General features: G+C 45.2%; 1 protein-coding gene across 1 annotated transcript in view; it reads right to left on the bottom strand.

Moving 5' to 3' along the window:
• The window catches only part of LOC114696174 (AP-3 complex subunit sigma-2), a 47882-nt gene extending 34672 nt beyond the window's left edge, over positions 1–13210 (bottom strand). Inside the window, exons 1-4 of the mRNA XM_028873730.2 lie at positions 13070–13210; positions 8180–8271; positions 7396–7507; positions 1047–1118 (exon numbers count right to left, since the gene is read on the bottom strand). Coding sequence (XP_028729563.1) covers positions 1047–1118; positions 7396–7507; positions 8180–8271; positions 13070–13138 — 345 coding nt within the window. The 5' untranslated portion in view covers positions 13139–13210. The remainder of the gene's footprint in view (positions 1–1046; positions 1119–7395; positions 7508–8179; positions 8272–13069) is intronic.
• Positions 13211–20104: the final 6894 nt, after the last annotated feature.

The raw sequence follows: 20104 nt of genomic DNA, 5'->3' as shown, positions 1-20104 counted from the left end.
GCCCAATGGTAGTCTCTATGTGCTAAAACTAACAAATCTTAGCAAACAGCAACAGAACCCAAAATACACTGGGGCTGGATGCTGTGGGAATTCCTTCCGCCAACAGCTTTGGAGTACAAGCTTTGGGGCATGGCTTCTTGTCTGCATACATGATCTCTTAAGAAGAGAGAGTGAGAGGAGAGAGGGTCATCGTACCCTCAATAAATATATATAAATATAAATTATATATATATATATATATAATACCTCTGTGGGCTCTCACCTCAGCTGGAGAGACAGCTCAGCAGTTAAGAGCACTCAGCACCCACATGGTAGCTTACAACCCTCTGTAACTACAGTCCCATAGGATCCAATGTCTCTGGAAGTACCAGGTACATACTTATTGCACAAACATACATGTAGACAAATACCCATATACATTACCAAAAAAAAAAATGTTTGTTAGAAGCCAAGCATGGTGGCACACGCCTTTAATCCAAGCAGAGGCAGGCAGATCTCTGAGTTCAAGATCAGCTAGGTCTACAGATTGAGTTCCAGGACAGCCAGAGAAATCTTGTCTCAAAATAAAACAAAACAAAACAAACAAAGAAGTAGATCGATAAAAACATGCTTGTGTAATCTATTGGTTTTTTTTTTTGGGGGGGGAGCATACATGCCATGGAGCATGTGGAGGTGGGGGACAATCTGCAGTGGTTAGCTTTCTCCTTTTACCATGTGGATTCTGAGGCTCCAATTCAGGTCATCAAAGCTTGGCAAGCAAGTACCTTTGCCACTGAGCCATCTCACGGCCCCTCAGAACTGTATAACTTACTAAATAAAACAGGTTCAGGCTTGATGTATGGCTTGTTGGTAGAATACCTGGTTAGCATGTGGGAGGCCCTGGATTCAACCTCCAGTACTGCAAAATTAATTGACTAATTAATTAAAACAGACTCTAGAACTAGGTCAGAGCCAAAGAACAAGAGACGGAACAGGGAGGTACACAGGCAGGAGATACATCCTGAACTCACAGTTTTCCAGGAGCCCTGTTCTGGGAGAGGACATACCTTATCCATATGGAAGATCAAATCCAACTCACACACATTTTCAAAACACTTATCCAGAGTCTCCACAAAAACCTAAGAAATAAGAAGAAACAGAGAAAAAGAGCAAACCATTACTCGCTGTTTTACAGATGTCACATAGGAAATTCAGAGGCAAGCCTGGAATGCACCTTAGTCCCACTGTCACAGAAGCTTAGGCTGGAGCCTGCTTGACACCAGAGGTTTGAGACCAGCCTGGGCTCCACAAGTGAGACCTTAAAGTCATTTAAAAAGGCTGAAACTAGTGTGTCGCTGGGCGGTGGTAGCACACGCCTTTAATCCCAGCACTCGGGAGGCAGGGGCAGGCGGATCTCTGTGAGTTCAGGCCAGCCTGGGCTACAGAGTGAGTTCCAGGAAAGGGGCAAAGCTACACAGAGAAACCCTGTCTCAAAAAACCAAAAAAAAAAAAAAAAAAAAAAAAAAAAAAAAAAAAAGGCTGAAACTAGAGACTCAGGCCTATATTTCCAACTATTCAGGCAAGAGGACTGAAAATTCAAGGACTTCTTGGGCCACTTGGGGCAATGCGACCTTAAAATTTTATGAAAGTAACAAATAAATGAATAAAAAATAAAGTAAAAGGGGCGGGCAGCCATGACACTCTTTTTTATATCACAACAGATCTCAAAAGGCAAGCCCTGTCTCCAACATGAACTGATACTACTTTTTAATCAACTCCAGGAGACTGATCATCCAGACAGGAAAGCCTGGTCTTCAGTTCAGCAACTGAACCAGTAAACACATTAAGGCTTTCTCTTCTCCTTTATGTAATATCATATAAATATCAGTACAAATAAGATACTGATTTACATAAAAGGATAAACCACCAACTACTTGCAATACTATTATGTCCTTTCCCCAACTGAAGTATACATATATTTTAAAAAAGTTCCTTACAGTATTAATAAAATCTTGTATGCATGTACTTTTTTATTTGTTTGTTTGTTTGTTTGTGGGTTTTCGAGACAGGGTTTCTGTGTAGCCCTAGCTCTTCTGGAATTTGCTCTATAGACCAGGCTGGCCTGGAATTCAGAGATCCACCTGCCTCTGCCATCAGAGTACTGGGATTAAAGGTGTGCGCTGCTGCTGCTGCTGCTGCTGCTGCTGCTGCTGCTGCCGCCGCCGCTGCCGCCACCGCCGCCGCCACCCAGCAACTGTTCCCTTCTTATCTGTCCATCCCTAAGATCTCATATTAATATTAATAGCACAATATAAAATTTTCAAACTTTTTTTTTCCGAGACAGGGTTTCTCTGTGTAACTCTGGAACTCACTCTGTAGACTGGAGTGACCTTGAACTCACAGAGATCCACCTGCCTCTGCCTCCCGAGTGATGGGATCAAAGGTGTGCACCACGACTGCCCAGCAGAATTTTCAAACTTTTAAGAAAACTTATTCATGTGTATGTAAGTGTGTCTGTTGTATATGTGCCTGAGGAGACCAGAAAGGTGTCAGCTCCCTGAAGCTAGAGATCCAGGTGGTTGTGAGCTGTCTGAAGTGGGTGTTGGGAATCAAACTTGGGTCCTCTGCAAGAACAGTATGTGTTCTTAACCACTGAACCTTTTCTCCAGCCTGTTTTAACTTTTAAAAGTCCCACAGTCTTCTTAATTTATTTGTTTTTATTTTATGTGCATTGGTGTTTTGCCTGCATGTATGTCTGTGTGAGGGTGTCAGAGCTGGAGTAACAGACTGTGTGAACTGCCACGTGGGTGCTGGGAATTGAACCCAGGTCCTTTGGAAGAACAGCATGTGCTCTTAACCACTGGGTCATCTCTCCAGCCCCTAAAGTCCCACAGTCTTAAAAATTCAAACACTTTAAAAGTTCAGTCTCTTTAAAGCATTCAGTCTTAGGGGCTGGAGAGATGGCTCAGTGGTTAAGAACACTGGCTGCTCTTCCAGAGGACGTGGATTCAATTCCCAGGACCCATTAGGCAGCTCACAACTGTATGTAACTCTTGTTCCAGGGGATCCAACAACCTCACAGAAGCATACATTCGGGCAAAACACCAATGTACATAAAATACAAATAAATAATTTTGCTGGGCAGTGGTGGTGCACACCTTTAATCCCATCCAACACTTGGAAGGCAGAGGCAGATGGATCTCAGTGAGTTCAAGGCCAGCCTGGTCTACAAAGTGAGTTCTAGGACAGTCAGGACTGTTACAGAGAAACCCGTCTTGGGGAAAAAAAAAAAAAAATCAGTCTTCTTCAAAGTTCAAAGTTTTTCTAAAACATCCAAAGCCTCTCTGAAATTTCAAAGTCTCTCTAAAATTTCAGTCTCTTAACTGTGAGTTCCTAAAAAATAAAAAATAAGTTACATTCTTCTTATTTCAACTAGGAAGAGCCAGGGCACAGTCACAATCAGAGTAAAGCAAAACCAAAATTCAACAGTGTGAAAAGTTCAGTGTTTGATGTCTAGGACTCACCCATGATCCTCTGGGCTCCAAAGGACCAGGGCCACTTCTCCAGCTCTGCCCTCTGCAGCATACACAGCTTGTCTCCTAGGCTCAAGCTAGCTCCCCTTCACCGCTGCTGTGGTGTGTACTTTGGTGGCCATCCCATGGTGCTGACATCTCCAAAATGCTGGAGTCTTTGCAGCTGGGCTGTACCTTCACCAATAACCTCTCCTGGGCTCTCTTCAGGGACTGTGGCCCTGTCACATGGTGCTAAGCCTCAGCTCCTCCACGACCCCTTCAACCTTGAGACTCTAACTTCAAATGAAGCTGCACCTTCTCCAATGGCCTCTTCTACCCTCCTCCAGTGCCAAACCTCAAATGCTCTCCATAATCCCTTCATGCCTTCAAAACCAGGACCACCTAGATGACTCTTATTCATCACCAAGGCTCCTAGCATGAGCTGCAGCCTCAGCCCCCTCTGGATCACAGCTACTGTATGCTGACCCTGAGGAAACACTTCTCAAAAGATTTCACCTCAAGGATGCTGGTCTCTTCTTAACTATAGCTAATTTCTCAGCTCTAGCTGACCACCAACAATTGTCCTAGCAAAGCACAGGTTTCACTTCAGTGGTGCTGGTCTCTTGCTAATCGTGGCTGATTCTTCATCCCCAACTAACCAGAACCACAGAGTCTTAATTCAAAATATCATATAAATGGCCCTGATAGTCTTTACTTGCCTCTGAAATTTCACAAGCCAGGTCTCTATCATTTGCATTTCTCTCAGCATTCTTATCTTCTAAGAACAAGCCACTGAGCTCTGTGCCCTCGATGGCTTTTCCAGTCCCGAGTTCAAACGCCAGCACAATCCTCCCAAAAACACATGATCGAGTCTGTCACAGCAACACCTCACAACTGGTACCAATTTCTGCCTTAGTTAGCAAAGTGTTATTCCATCCAGAGCTCGACTACTGTTTTCCTAGATGATGCTATCGAGATGCAATGGGCAGAAGTGTTTGACATCCTGACCTAAGACTGATAACTGGTCCATGGTTTCTATTAGAAACCGAACACTGGAAAATGACTGGCCATTAAGTATTAACACTCTAGGACCCAGTGACTGTATTCCTCAGGTGCATATCTTACAGAACCGCATGCACGTGTAATTCCAAAACCAAACACAGTCATTTCACAGTGGCACTATTTATAACTCTACACTTTAACAGTATTTTAAGAATAACAGTTACCAGCTGGGAAGATGGCTCAGTGGTTATTTTTTCAGATATGGCACTTGTTGCTCTTGCAGAGGACCTGGGTTCAATTCCCAGCACCCTCATGGTGGCTCCCAACAATACATAACTACAATTCCAGGGATCTAACACCCTCTTCTGACCTCAGGAGGCACCAGGCATACAGGTGATACACAGACATATATGTAGGCAAAACACTGATACACATAAAAAATAAATAAATAAATCTAAAAAAAATTTAAATTAAAAAAAAAAAAAAAAAAAAAAAGCCGGGCGGCGGCGGTGGCGCACGCCTTTAATCCCAGCACTCAGGAGGCAGAGCCAGGTGGATCTCTGTGAGTTCAAGGCCAACCTGGGCTACCAAGTGAGTTCCAGGAAAAGTGCAAAGCTACACAGAGAAACCCTGTCTCAAACCAAAAAAAAAAAAAAACGGAAAAAAAAAAGACCAAAAGCATTGGGCTAGCTAGCAAGCTGGCTGGCTCACGGTAAAGGTGCTTGCTGACAGTCCTAACCTGCGTCAACTTGACACAGGCCAGCACCACACTGGTCTATGGGCAAGCCTGTTGGGCACTTTCTTGACAGGAGAGGCCCCTCACTCACTGAGTGTGGTACCACTCCTGGGCTAGTGATCTTGGGTTCTATAAAAAAGCAGGTCAAGCAAGCCAGGGAAAGCAAGCCAGTAAGCAACACTCTTCGGTGGCCTCCACATCAGCTCCTGTCTCCAGGTTCCTGCCCAGCTTGAGTTTCTGCCGTGACTTCCCTCAGTGATGGAGTGTGGTGTGGAACTGTTAGCTGAAATAAACCCTTTCCTCATAAGCTGCTTTTGGTCACAGTGTTTTATCACAGCCATAGAAACCCTAATAAGACAAACCTCTAAACCTGCACCATGGCACTCACAGTCTTGTGTACACCCACCCCCCTATGTGCACACACACACACACACACACACACACACACACACACACACTTAATTAATTAATTAAAATATACCCATTTATAATAAAATAATTAGTCTTTTAAGCTGGCAGAGAGCTGAGCTCTTGCTGGCTTTACTCACTTAGTGGACTAAGTGTTGACACACCGCACTTAGTCCTTTACTTTCTTTCCCTGATTTTCTCCTCCTGGTTCTTGAAGACTTCCCTGGTAGAACTGACCCCGACTCTACCTTTGAGGTTGCTGTTGTCTCTGTCTCACCTCCCAACAAGAGAAAGCTGTATTGACTCCAAATGTGACTTTATGTTTTTCTTTTGTGATTTTGCATCTTTTGTTTATTGGTGTTGTTTTGTTTTTAGACAGAGTCTCACTAAGTAGCATTGGCTGGCTGGAACTCACTATGTAGACCAGATGGAGCCTGAACTTGGCAGTGATCCTCCTGCCTCTGTTTCCCAGAGTGCTGGCATTATAAGAATGCACTACCTCAGCTGGTCCAATTCTGTACTTTTATTGGAATCAGTATCAGCTACTCCATAATGAGTTAATTTGCAAACACTAACCTTAATCACCATGTGATATTTTCTTTAACTATGCATTTTCTAGCTGATTGTGTAGAAATAGGAAATTCAATGCTTTCTTGACCTCAAACTCAGGAAGCATGATTTTCATTTGGAGGTCAGAGGGCACCTCAGGTATTGGTCCTCACTTTCCACCTTGTTTGAGATGACATCTCTAGTTGTTCACCCTTTCTATGCCAGACTAGCTGATGCACGATTTTCTTGTATCTTATCCACCTCACCCCACCTCCAATCCTGGTAGTAGATGAGATTTCTAACATGTCAGTCCTGTTGTTTTTTTCTTTCAAATTCCAATAAGATTGTCCCATGTAGTTTCGTTCTTAGTCTATTGAAAAACTCTTTCATCCTTAAGACTAAGAGCCCATAAATAGCAGCCTGCAATATTCCTGTCTCGGCCTCCTGAGTGGCTGGGACTCCACCATGCTCAGCTTTCAACTTCTTTCATTTCCGTTTGTAAGAGACAGTTTTATTTTCACATGTGCCCTTAGACTTCTTCCTTAAGATAACACTGGCTCTTGGTTTTGCAACTAAAATTAGCTGTGAAAGTAACTAGGGGAGAAGACACTATGTGTGTGCCATGCTTTTTTTTCTAGGCTACCATTACAAGAAAGAATGAAGTGTACAGACACTTGGGATTGGGGAGATGATTCAGTCGGTAAAGCTCGTGCTGCACAAACAGAAGGACCTAAGTTTGATCTCCCAGAGCAGCAAACTCTAGCACTTGGGAGGACAGAGAGATGATGGCTGGGGCCTGCTGGCAAGCCTGCCTTAGCTGAGTCTTTGGCTCCAGATAATACTCTATCTCAAAAGCAAGGTGGAAAACCACTGAGGAACACGAGATGTCAACCTCTGGCCTCCACGGCATCTATACAAACACAGGTGCATGTGTCTGGACACAGAAAGTATAAATACTTAATGTAGTTTGGTTTCAGAGATGATAGAAAATTCAAACATTAAAAACCACGGCTGGGTAGAAAGCACCATCGGACGGCTAAGTCCTGGAAGGTTGCTCAGGCGCTTTCCCAGAGCACCACCTGGTGGACATCTGGCAACCCTTACCAACACTGATGAGGAGACTGAAAAAAGGATCCGCACCAAGGCTGGTTATTCAAAATCCCCGTGTAAACTCTAAAGTGGCTTCCATTATTGGATGACCACACATACCTGGATGAGGTCCAAGATCCCAAGTTCACTCTCGGAGGAATCCACACAAAATACGAAGTAGAGGGTAGCGTAGTGCCGGTAAATCAGCTTGCAGTCGGCGCCACCAATCAGACTGGAAGACAGTGGTCAAGAGCTGAGAACTCCAATCTTAGTAAACACTCAGAGGGCCCCTCACCAAGAATGGAAATGGCCTAACAAAGAGGAAGGCCGAGCACTTGGAGCAGGCACTTTCCACATGAATGGCAACTAAGTTTGGAAGAGACCAGAAAGCCACTGGAATTCACCTTGACCTAGCCCGCCAGTGACCCAAACTCGACCTGGGGCTGGAGCGATGGCTCAGCAGTTAAGAGCAGCAGCCGCTCTTCCCGAGCAGCCACATGGCAGCTCACCACTGTGTGTGACTCCTGCTCCAGAGGTTCTGACAACCCCACACAGACGAGCATGACAAAACACCAATGTACACACAATAAAACAAACAGCAGCTCCTGTTAAGAACAGGTTACGGGGGTCTGGTGTGGTGGCGCACACCTTTAATCCCAGCACTCAGGAGGCAGAGGTAGGCGGACCTGTGAGTTCAGGGCCAGCCTGGGCTATACAGAGAAACCAACCCCCCCCCATCCCCCCCCCACACACACACGCCCACACACACACTCCAGAAAAAGAACAGGTTATGCTGCATCAGGGAGCCACTGACCCGAGTGTACCAGAAGGAGCAAAAGCAGTGACAGCCACCCAAAGTGGACCTTGGAACCTAAGGGGCCGGCGACCCGAAGCTCATGTTTACCTTCCACCTTCTAAGAAGTTACAGATGTTGTCATCTCGCTTGAGGACCAGATGGAAAGTCTCTCGAACAATCTGCTGTTGGATCTCTTCAGGCTATGGAACAAGAGCAAAAAGCCGGGTCAGGGGGCAAGTGAGAAAAAGTGTGCCCACCAGTAAGGGCGACCATGTAAAGAAGGGGCTCCTCACTGGGAACAGTTGGAAAAGATCATGTGTAAGCACATGGAAGGCAGAGAATGACTATGGGAAAGACAGATTATGGTACGCTTATTTACCACGGTATCTCAGTCACAAATCATTGCTATCTCATAGACAAGCTGAGATTCAAACAAGTTTATGGAGTCAGAATCCATAAACTCACAAAGATCCTCAAGGGTTTTGTTTGGTTTGGTTTTTGAGACACGGTTTCTCTGTGTAGTCCTGGTTATCCTGTAACTAGCTTCATGGACCAGGCTGGCCTCAAACTCACAGAGATCTGCCCGTCTCTGCCTGAGTGCTGGACTGAAAGGTGTGTGCCACCACTGTCTACCTTTTTTTTCCCCCCTGAAAAAAAATCTATAGTGTGTAATTAACAAATCTCAAAGTTCAGCACTGTGTGAAGGTCAATATGTAATCATGTACTTGTCTCAAGGATAAATTTATCCTTTTTTTACACTAATATCAGCACTACATAGAAGATGCTGTTTTGCTCACCAACAAAGGACTATTGGGAAAGATAGAAAATGCTGTATTGGGTTGGGCATTTAGCTCAGTGGTAGAGCACTTGCCTAGCAAGCACAAGGCCCTGGGTTCGATCCTCAGCTCCAAAAAAAAAAAAAAAGAAAATGCTGTATTTGCAGATCTGAATTGTGGGCAACTAAACAAATTAAAAATAAACTCTTCACTTAATAGTCACTAGTCATCTTGAGAAACTTCAACTGTGAACGAATCACTTGATAAGTCACATTTGATCTCCACCTATACGTTGTATGGCTTTATAATAGGTATGGTACATTTTTTTTAAGTCATGCATGGCGGCTCACTCCTGCAGGCCCAGCATGCTGGAGGTTAAGGCAGGACCGTCACTGAGTTGGAGTACAGCCTGGATTAAATGGTGAATTCCAGGCCAGCCTGAACCGTATGTACTGTAACTCCCTAACTCAACAAAACAGAACAGAGAGAAGAGTGGGGAGGGGTGGAGAGGAGAGGAGAAAGGAAGACACTGTGGTGCAGCATGTCTGGAGTCCCGGCATTTGTTAAGTGAAAGCAGGACGAACATGAGACCTTGTATAAAGGGGGGCAGTGGGGTATTGGGGGGGGGGAGCAAGGAGTAGTAGTGCTTTAATATCAGCAAGAGGTGGGTCTCTGTGAGTTCAAGGTCAGCCTGGTCTACATAGTGAGTTCCAGGTCAGCCAGAGCTACACAGGGAGACTCTGTATCAAAACAAACAAAAAGGATAAGGGAGAAACCAGACAGAAACAAGGTAGTTAGAAACTCTAGAATTAGAGAGACCAGCAGTGGTGGCACAGGCCTTTAATCCCAGCACTCTGGAGGCAGAGGCAGGCGGATCTCAGTGAGTTTGAGGCCAGCCTGGTCTACAGAGCAAGTTCCAAGATAGCCAAGGCTACACAGAGAAACCCTGTCTTGAAAAACCAAAACCAACCAATCAATCAAACAAACAAAAAAAACCCACCACAACAACAAAACTCTAGATCAGGAGCTGGAGAATTGGATCTGCCATTAAGATCATTTGTTGCTCTTACAGAGGACCCAGTTCAATTCCCAGTAGCTACAGGATGGCTGAGAACCATCAGTGAATCCAGTTCAAAGGGATCCAGCACCCTCCTCTGACCTCCAAAGGCACCAGGTACACATGTGGTGACAGGCATACCTGCAGGCAAAACACTCACACACAGAAAACAAATAAATAAAAATTAAACTCTCTAGATGTGAGAAGACTGTCTCATACTGTAATGTGGGATGAGCCAGCCATCGATGGTGTTTAAATGCCTGGGCTGGGGCCTGAGACTAGTTCTAACAAGCTCCCACAGGACACCAGTGCTCTGGGTCTGGGGGACCATACTCTGAGGGGCACAGCATAAGTAAATGGGGGCACAGCATAAGTAAATGCTCAGCTTGAATCTCCATCAAGTCAGGAAAACATATTAAAAAAATTAACCCCTTCTTTCTACACCACTGCACTTAGCTTTGAGATGGACAGTGATTTAAAAGCTATTGGGGGTTGGGGGTGGGGGCAGGGGCCAACACAAAAACCGGAACTAGTCACTGAGGAAATGGCTGGCTCAGTGTGGGCTCTAAAGGCTCTCAGTTCCTACTGAATGCATGGATGCAAACCTGCTCATCGCTGGCCCACAACCTGGAACAAATCAATCACTATCTGCCTGGTTTCCATGTGAGCACACCAAGCTCACATTTGCCAGGATGTTGTCAAAGATGAACTCTGTGTGCTCAGAAGCACAAACACGCCCAGCATCTGCACTTCTTTAGAGGGACACAACATCTGTTCCACCGAAGCTCTTTATCCAGCCACAGGTGGAAGTGGGGGGGGGGGGTAAAACAATGCGGCCAACTGATTCCTAGTTCAACAGGAAGGCACCACCACTGCTTATGTGCCCCAGTTACTTTAACAACCCTTCCTAGCTTTCAGTACACAGCGATTTTCAAGGGACTTTCACTCAAGGGGTTCTTAATTCTATGATCTTCAAAGATATACAAATCGCCAATAAGCATAAGAAAAGATAGGTGCTCAGCATCCTTAGTCACTATGGAAACAGATAGCAAAACCTTTTAAAAGGAGGTTCAGTTTCATCCACTAAAATGCCTTTAATTAAACACAACATGGCTAGGATTATATAGCTCAGTGGTTTAAAAAAAAAAAATGCCTAGAATGAGGGAGGCCCTGAATTCACTCCCTAGTTCAGAAAACAAAAACAAACAAACAAAAAAAAAGATACACATTGGAGGAGATAAGAAACTAGAATACTGATACATTGTTGATAGTAGAGTGAAAGGTACAACCACTTGGAAAACACTGTGGCAGTTTCTTAAAATGTTCACCAATGGGCTGGAGAGATGGCTCAGAGCACTGATTGTGCTTCCAGAGGTCCTGAGTTCAATTCTCAGCATCCAAATGGCAGCTCACACCTGTCTGTAACTTCAGTTCTAGGGGACCCAACACCCTCACACATACATACATGCAGGCAAAACACCAATGTACATAAAATAAAAATAAATAAACTATTTTTAAAAAATGTTTAGCATTGAGTTATTATGTGACCTAATGACTGATTCTACTACTAAGGTAAAGAAAAATGAAAAGCTATGTCCACACTAAAACTCAACACATGAATGGTCACAGCAGCACTATTTATAAAAGCCAGATACAGCAAATAATGGGAAATAAAACTATGGAATGAACAGCAGAGCACAGTGGCAAGCCTGTTAACTTTGGGAGATGGAAGGCTGTGGTAGACAGGATCTTTTCTTCGCTTTTGGTGGCTGGTTGTTTGGATTTTGTTTTTGTTGCTTATGTCTTCACTATGTACCCAAGGTTGGCCTTGAACTCACAATCCTCCTGCCTCAGTTTCCCAAGTACTGTGATTATAGAAATGTGCCACCAGGTCCAGCTGAGCAGAAGGATCTCCAGTTCAGGTCAACCTGAGCTACAAATTGAGATCCTGCTTTAAAATAAATAAAAAAAACCACATATATGCATGCTACATATTCATACAGATGAAACTTGTGAATGTTTTTGTAAGTAAAAGATTAAAAAGACTATACGTTATGATTCCATTCAGATAAAATGTCCAAAAACTTAAAGAGAAAGTAAGTGCTTGCTTAGGGCCAGGGGAGTTGACTGCTAACAGGGAGGGGTTTCTTTAAGAGTATCAATAAAAAGGTTTTCAAATTGTGATATAGTAAGTTAGCTATATAGTTTATATTTCAATAACTTAGGAGAAACAAATGCACACATAAGTCGAAGTCGTATTAAGTACTTTTAAAAAAATAAGCGTTGAAAACCCTACTTAAAAAGCAAATTATTTTTTCATTTATGATGAAAAAAGGAATATAAATCCGAGAGACATTTCTCAACTTGCCAACCTACACAAGAGTAGGAAAGGTGAGGCTGAAGCCTGAATGTTTTCTGATTCTATTCCTTCTCGGGTTTAACTAGTCTCTCAGTTATGTATTTTGAAACCTAGCCACAAATAAAATGTTGGGGGACAGGAGACAAATAATGACGTTTGCTTTTTCCCAAAGGAAATGTTTCTAGAAAATGAACGTTGCTGGGCCATCTCGTGACAGCATGTGTTTAGTTATTGGTTTCTTGAGATATGGCCTGGTGTAGCTCAAGCTGACTTTGAACTAGCTGTCTGAGGATAACTTTGAGGTACTCATCCTCACACCTCCATCTCCTGAGCTCTGAGCTTACAGGTGTGCACCACTACATCTGACAGCTTGTAATATAACTCATTCACCCCCAATTTTAAGAGACTTTCTACAGGGTAAACGGTAGCCCGACCCTGATAAGTCTCAGTCAACGCTAGAGCAAGTAATTCCAAGAAAGAACTTCTGCCCACCTTGAGAAAACAAAAACTTAAAAGAGCCCAACGACCCGACCACCACAAAACTACGCTCATCGATGAAAAAAAAAAATTAAAGACAGTGGTTTTTGTCGTTCAAGATTTCAACGAAGCACAGTGTGTATCGTGCCTGGCCTAAGACCCAAGGGAAAGTGTCACAAAGCACAGAAAGCCAGGATCCAGGGAGGGTGGGAGAGGAACAGGGGCGGTGGGTCATGCGCGGTGCCGGAGCCCGAGGTGCTGGCGAGCTCTGCGGCGGGCCGAGGGGAGGGGAATGGGCGCGGGTACGTGGCGGGCCGGGCCGCACTCACAAAACGCTGGTAGAAGCGGACCAGCCGCGGCTTCCCATGGTTGTTGAAAACCAGAATCGCCTGAATCATCTTTGCCGGTCCCGCTTCTCTCGGCACCAGCTGCTCCAAGAAAGCTCCTCCTTCCGCCACAACACGGGCACTTCCGGTTGGTGCCCTACTAGAAAGATCGCTCCCGGAAACTTAGCCGTAGAGCCCCGGGGTCCGAGCACCTAAGGGTCCGGCCACTCCAGCGCCCTGGAGTGGTCGGTGGGCTAGCAGGGGGAATATGGTGGGGGGTCGGGTGGAAGCCGGGAGCATGGTCCCCTTGGCCAGCCTGGTTATCCACCCGAGCCTGGCTAGGACGTGAACCCGGGACTGGGCCCCTCGCTCTGGTTCCATCGCGGATCCAGGGCGGCAACTCCTGCCAGCAGCTGCGCCGGTTTGAGGAACCAGGAGGGAGCTTGCGTGGCTTCTTGGGCCAGCAAAAACTGGGATTTCATTTTTCAGTATTACGATACTGCGTTGAATTAGGCAAAAGTCTCCTCGTGCAGATGGTCAGTCTCTCCTTTAGATGGTAAAAGTTGAAATCAAAAGGGATATTTCATGCAATCCCATTTAAAAGGTATGGTTGGTCTCAAACTGGTAACACCTTTTGTTTTTGTCTTCATTTATATGTTTTTGTTTGTTTGTTTGTTTGTTTTTCGAGACAGGGTTTCTCTGTGGCGCTTGTTTTTTGAAGCAGGGTCTCACTGTGTAGCCCTGGCTGGCCTCGAACTCAGAGATTCACGTGCCTCTGCCTCCTAAATGCTGGGATTAAAGGTTTGCACCACTACATACATCCTGCTGTGTATGGTGTGTTGTATGTGGGGGGGGGGGGCGGGCGGGGGAGGGGATTGTAAATAAAAATTCAAAAGGCAATTACCCTGAAGTGTGGCAAAATGATTCAGATGTTGGGCAGGAATATCAAAGACAATTCTAAACAGAGTGACAAGAAGGAACTGGCTTTACCAAACAATCAAACTAACTAGGATGGTTTGAAGTACGTTAATTTCTATATTTATGGGGGAGAAAACGTGCAACTGTCATGGTGTATGGGTGGAAGTCCGAGGACAACTTTGGGAGTCAGTTCTCTCCTACTGTGTGAGTCCCAGGGATCTAATGCAGGTCATCTGTGGGTCTTCAGGCTTGACAGTGCCTTTACCTGCTGAGTGAGCCACATCACGAGCCCTAAATCATAATTAAAGAATTAAAGGGAGACATGTTGAACTATAACACAACAATTTGTAGTAAAATAATTTAAGGATTTGATTTTAAGCATGAGTGTGCATGTGTGTCAGTGTGAGCACATGGGTTCAGGTGCCCTCAGAGACCAGAAGAGGGTGCTTTGGAACTGGAGTTACAGGAAGCTGTGAGCCACCTGATGTGAGTGCTGGGAGCAACTCCAGTCCTTTGGAAGAGAAGTAGTCTTAACGATCTTTCCAGCCCTTGGCATAAAATAATTTTAGTAAGTGATGTAGGGGGCATCACAGTTTGGCTGTGGGGCAACTCCAGCCCAAAATTCTCTCTACCCTCTACATATTTGCTGCAGCATATGCACACCTATGCTCACACAAGCACAATAATAACCAAAAAAAAGTATGATGATGATAAAGCTAGGGATGTAACACAGGTGCTAGAGAGCTTACAGCAAACCCAGAGTTCCGTCTCCAGCACTATATAAACGTTGGCGTGACGGTACATGCCCGTAATGCTTGGGATGATGGTACCTGCCTGTAACACTTGGGAGATAGAGACAGGAGGGAGAGGCAGAATTTGAAAGTCATCAGCCTTCAAAGGGAGTAACAAAAGACAGAGATGCTGGGGCCAGTGAGATGTCTCAGCAGGTAAAGGTCTTGTGCCAATCCTGATAACCTGACTTGGATTCCCAGACCCCACATGATGGGAGAACAAACTTCAGCAAGTTGCCCTCTGACCTCCATTTGCATGCACACATAAGCATACACACACACACACACACACACACACACACACACACACACACACACACGAAGATAAATGCAACCAAAAAAATTTTTTTAAAGAAGATTCAGACCAGGTGGTGGTTCATTCCTTTAATCCCAGCACTCAGGAGGCAGAGGCAGGTGGATCTCTGTGAGTTTAAGGCCAGCCTGGACTACAGCGTGAGATCCAGGACAGCTAGGGATACACAGAGAAACCCTGTTTCAAAAAACAAACAAACAAAAGAAGAAGTAGGTCACAGGAAATGGAAAAACATTTAATTTCACTCTAAATAGAAAAAAAGGCAAATGAAAATATATTTAAGAATTTTCACCTTATCAAATATTTGTTCAAAATCTCTATCCCCAGTTCTGGGAAAAGTAGCATGAAATCAGTTCTCTCCCACATTGGTACTGAGGTTACAGTCTAGAATAACCCTTTTGGGAAGCAACTTGGCAATATAGCAAGAATTTTACAGAAGATGCCTAGATTCTCAGTGACCTGACTCTGGACACCTGTTCCTAAATAATCCAAACTACAATGAGGAGCCAGCTGTAGAGATGAGTACCTTTAATCTCAGCACTGTGGAAGCAGAAGCAGGCAGATCTCACTGAATCTGTGATCAGTCTAAATAGTCTCAAAAACTATGACTGTGCATTGACGGTGATTACATAGTAATAATGGGAAAAGTAAAGTCCAAGTTTACATGTGGACATATTAAAGAACCAAGATAATAACAATTATTAACAGGACAGGGTGAAATTGTGGGTCTTCCCTACCTATTCAGGGTACCTGGATGAGCCCCCAGGTCCCCACCCAGCTCTGAGCCAAGTACCTTTCTATCCTGGGAAGAGGGTTTTCACTCAGTTTTTCTAACCCCTAAGCCTGAAATCTATGTTGTTGTTGTTGTTGTTGTTACTTGGAGGGGTAGGTGCCTTTGTGCTGCAGCGTGAATGGGTGTGGAAATCAGCAAACAACTGCTGGAATTGGTTCTCTCTTCCACCATGTAAGTTCTGGGACTCAAACTCAGCTCCAGGCTTGGTGGCAATCACGTCTACCCACTGAGCCATCTTGCTGGCCCTTATTTGTTGTTCCTTTGCTTGTATGGTCTTTGGTTTTGACTTTATGAAGCAGGGTCCTGATCTGTAGCCCAGGCTAGCCTCAAACTGTTGGGAACCCTTCTATAGTTCTGCCTCCCAAGCACTGGGATTATAGCCAAGAGCCACCAAGCCTGTCTTTGAAAGTCTGTTCTTATCTACAGAACATTTGGTTTCCCTTCCCCAGGAGTCTGATTTTAGCCTAGCCTCGGGCTGGGCTCCTGCTAAACAACCTTGTGTACCCCAACACTTCCACTCACCAGAGGCTGAGCATCTTTCTTGACTCCTTCCTCTCTCCTGGGGCCTCTTGATTCCGCTCCCTAAATACCTCCGGGCATGAGCCCCTTCTCACTCTATCCGCTGCAGAGCCAACCACGCCGGCCCCTCACCTGACTATTGCAGCAGACTCCAGCAGAAGCTCACTGCCCCCATTTTCTTCTCGGCCAACTGAGCTTCAAAATAGATGAATCAGACCTCACCCCTCCACAGGATCACTAGCTTTCAGGGCATTAGGGATAAAGTCCTCAAAGCTTTAGTGAGCATGAAATCGCCATGCCCAGTGTCTAGCCTGATCTCAAACACACCTCCCAGGCTATGCTACCTTCTGACCTCCAGCCACAATGACCTTTCCTTCCTTAAAATCCAAGAGCTAGAGCCCTCTGCCTCAGGACATTAACAGGCTGGCCTGCTCTAGAGGTTGCCACAGAGCTTTGGGCAGTAAGATGTCCCAATGTCCCTAGATACCCTATGAGTAACCACCCTCAAAGATAAGGCCCTGTCATGACCTGTGTGTAAACCACCCCAGATACAGGACACCAACCAGTGACATGATTCTACATCCTCTTGCCCTCATTATCTAAAAACTTTCTGTGGCCAAGGAAGCAGGGATAATGGAAGAGACAAGAGCTTTGCCTCTGGAAGCTCTGGACTCAAATCCCAGATGCTCCGTTGAAGAACTGGGAGACTTGTCTGACCTCTCCAAACCCCTCTTCCTTCTCTGTAGTCTGCATGCGGAAGCAGGAGTCCAGGAACCAAAAAATGTGGAACTTGATCTCAGCATTCAGAAGGCAGAGACAGGCAGGTCTCTGTGAGTTCAAGGCCAGCCTGGTTGTCTACAGGGTGAGTCTGAGGTCAGCTAGGATTACATAGTGAAATCTTGTCAGAAAAAAAAAAAAACAGTGTGTAGGGGAATGTGGACTTTAGGACTGGGGATGTAGCTCAGTTGGTAGAGTGCTCACCCAGTATGCATAAAGCCCTGAGTGTGAGCTCTAGCATACAGGCATGGGGAGATGTGCTTATAATCCCAGCACTGGGGAGGTAAAGGCAGGAGGATCAGAAGGTCAAGGGCATTCTTAGCTACAAAGCAGGTTCAAGGCCAGCCTGAAATGTTTGAGATCCTCCCCCCCCCCCCCCCCCCGAAAAAAAAAGAAAGAAATGTAGGCTTTGAAACTGACTGCCTGGGTTTAAATTCCTTTCTCTGGCAATATTCATAGAGTCTCAAAGCTTCAGTCTATGTACAAAAAAAAATGGGGACATTAATCATACGTACATCATAGGAGTGTTGTGACAGAATACTCCAAGTACTTAACATCAGGAAGAACTCAGTATTGTCAGTGCTGGTCATGATCATAGAAAACTTCTGGCATTGCATTTGACACATTAAGGAGACTCAGTAATTCCCCTCTTCCTCCACCCCTTCTTCCCAGGATCAAGCAGGATACATACACCTGCCATGGCTATATAGAATTAAACTCAGGACATGTAGACTTCCACTCCAGATTCTGTCATAGATCTGAGCAGGGGCACACTACCCACTGAGGCAATGTGTTGTAGAATATTATTTTAAGGTGTGTTAATTTTGCTTATGTTGCATTTGTTTAACTCTGTGAAGCTGTGTTACTGTGCCTGTCTAAAACACCGATGGTTTAATAAAGAACTAAACGGCCAATAGCAAGGCAGGGGAAATAGGTGGGGCTGGCAGGCAGAGAGGATAAATAGGAGAAATCTGGGAGAAAAAAAAAAGAAGTAGCCAGAGAAGGACTCTAGGGGCCAGCTACACAGCAAACCACGGAGTAAGAGTAAGATTTACAGAAGTAAGAGAACAGGAAAAGCCCAGAGGCAAAAGGTAGATGGGATAAGTTAAGGAAAGCTGGCAACAAATTAAGCCAAGCTAAGGCCAGACTTTTATATTAAGAATAAGCCTCCAGTCGGGCAGTGGTGGCGCACACCTTTAATCCCAGCACTCGGGAGGCAGAGGCAGGCAGATCTTTGTGAGTTCAAGGCCAGCCTGATCTACAGAGCGAGATCCAGGAAAGGCACAAGGCTACACAGAAAAACCCTGTCTCGAATAACCAAAAAAAAAAAAAAAAAAGAGAGAGAGAGAGAATAAGCCTCCATGTGTGATTTATTTGGGTGGTGGGTCCCCCAAAGAGCAAAAGAAAAAAACATTTTGGCACCCAATGTGGGGCACCAATTGTCCTTTTTTTTTAAATTGTTGCTGCCTTTTAAGCCACTGCTGTCCGAATCAGCAACTACAACCCCATCACTGCTACCAGCAGGGTTAGGCCTCAAGAGCCGCAGCCTGAGGGGATTCTGCTCCCTCAGGTACCGACTCTCTCAAAGCTATGAAGGGAACTTAACTAAATCTCTGTCCCTCTAAAGAACTCAAGATTCAAAGGTTATGTTGAAATTCTGCTCTTCAGAGAGGCTGAATAGCAAGTAGCTCACCTCCTCTCCTTGCTCACATCCTCCAAGAAGCCCCTGTGCTTCTCCTGGCCCCTCCTCAAAAACCCTTCTCCACCTGGCTCCTCCCTACCACTTCCTGTCAGCTAGTTGCTGACGCAGCCTCCTGACCGCAGGTGAATTTTATTTAATCAAACACATCTTTGCATCATTAAACAAATGTTCCAGAGCATAAACAAAAGTAACACACCTTAAAATAATTTTCTACAACAGCAATGTCCATGACCAGATTGAGGCTCTCTTGTAGGAGGGTGGCTCAGCTGGAAGACCATTAACACCTGACAAGAACCCAGTAGCATGGAGGAATTCTTTCCTGACAATTCACTCATTTATAAAAAGTTCTCCAAGTGAAAAACAACAGATACAGTGGTTCTAAAAATGTGGTCCAGGGCTGTGGGTATAGGCTATGGCAGAGTACTTGCCTAGCAAGCATGAAGCCCTAGGTTTAATTACCAGCACCTTTTAAAAAAATTAAAAAATAAAATTTTAAAAATTGGCCTAGTGGAATGAGTCAAGACCTGTGGGCCAGCCAGACACAGCTGGAAAGGCTGCTGGCCTTCCCAAGAACAGCACCTTCAGAAGAGCAGTCAGTTGGGTCTGTGCTGGCTAGTTTTATGTCAACTCGACACAAGCTGGAGTCCTCTGAAAGGAAGGAACCTTCATTGAGAAAATGTCTTTAAAAAAATCTGGCTGTAACACTTTTTCTTAATTAGTGATCAAAGGGGGGGGGGGAGGCGCAGCCCATGTGGATGGTGCCATCCCTGGGCTGGTGGTCCTGGGTTCTGTAAGAAAGCAGGCTGAGCAAGCCATAAGGAGAAAGCCAGTAAGCAGCACCCTCCACGACCTCTGCTCCTGCCTCCAGGTTCCTGCCCTGCTTGAGTTCCTGCCCACACTGCTTTTGATGATGAACGATTATAAGGAACTGTGAGGGAAATAAGCCCTTTCCTCCTCAAGTTGCTTTTGGTCGTGGTGTTTCATCAGAGCAGTAAGAATCCTAAGACAGGTGTAAGGCAGGAAACTCCATGGAGACACGGAGCAGAACAGAAATAAAGAAGTAGTACCTTGGGTGTGGGGTGGGGAAGAACAGACCGAGGAAGAGACGATCAGGAGAACAGAGATGCACAACAAGAAGGCTGGGCACAGGACAGAAAGGAAAGAAAGGAGAAAACAGTAAGAATGGGAGAAGCCTGCTCACTCCCCGCCCCAGAGCCCCTCTGTC

The sequence above is a fragment of the Peromyscus leucopus genome, chromosome 1 (assembly GCF_004664715.2).
Source record: "Peromyscus leucopus breed LL Stock chromosome 1, UCI_PerLeu_2.1, whole genome shotgun sequence".
In the NCBI taxonomy this organism is placed as follows: Eukaryota; Metazoa; Chordata; class Mammalia; order Rodentia; family Cricetidae; genus Peromyscus; species Peromyscus leucopus.
Note: the sequence above shows the minus strand (reverse complement) of the source record. Positions and strands in the feature narration are given on the sequence as shown.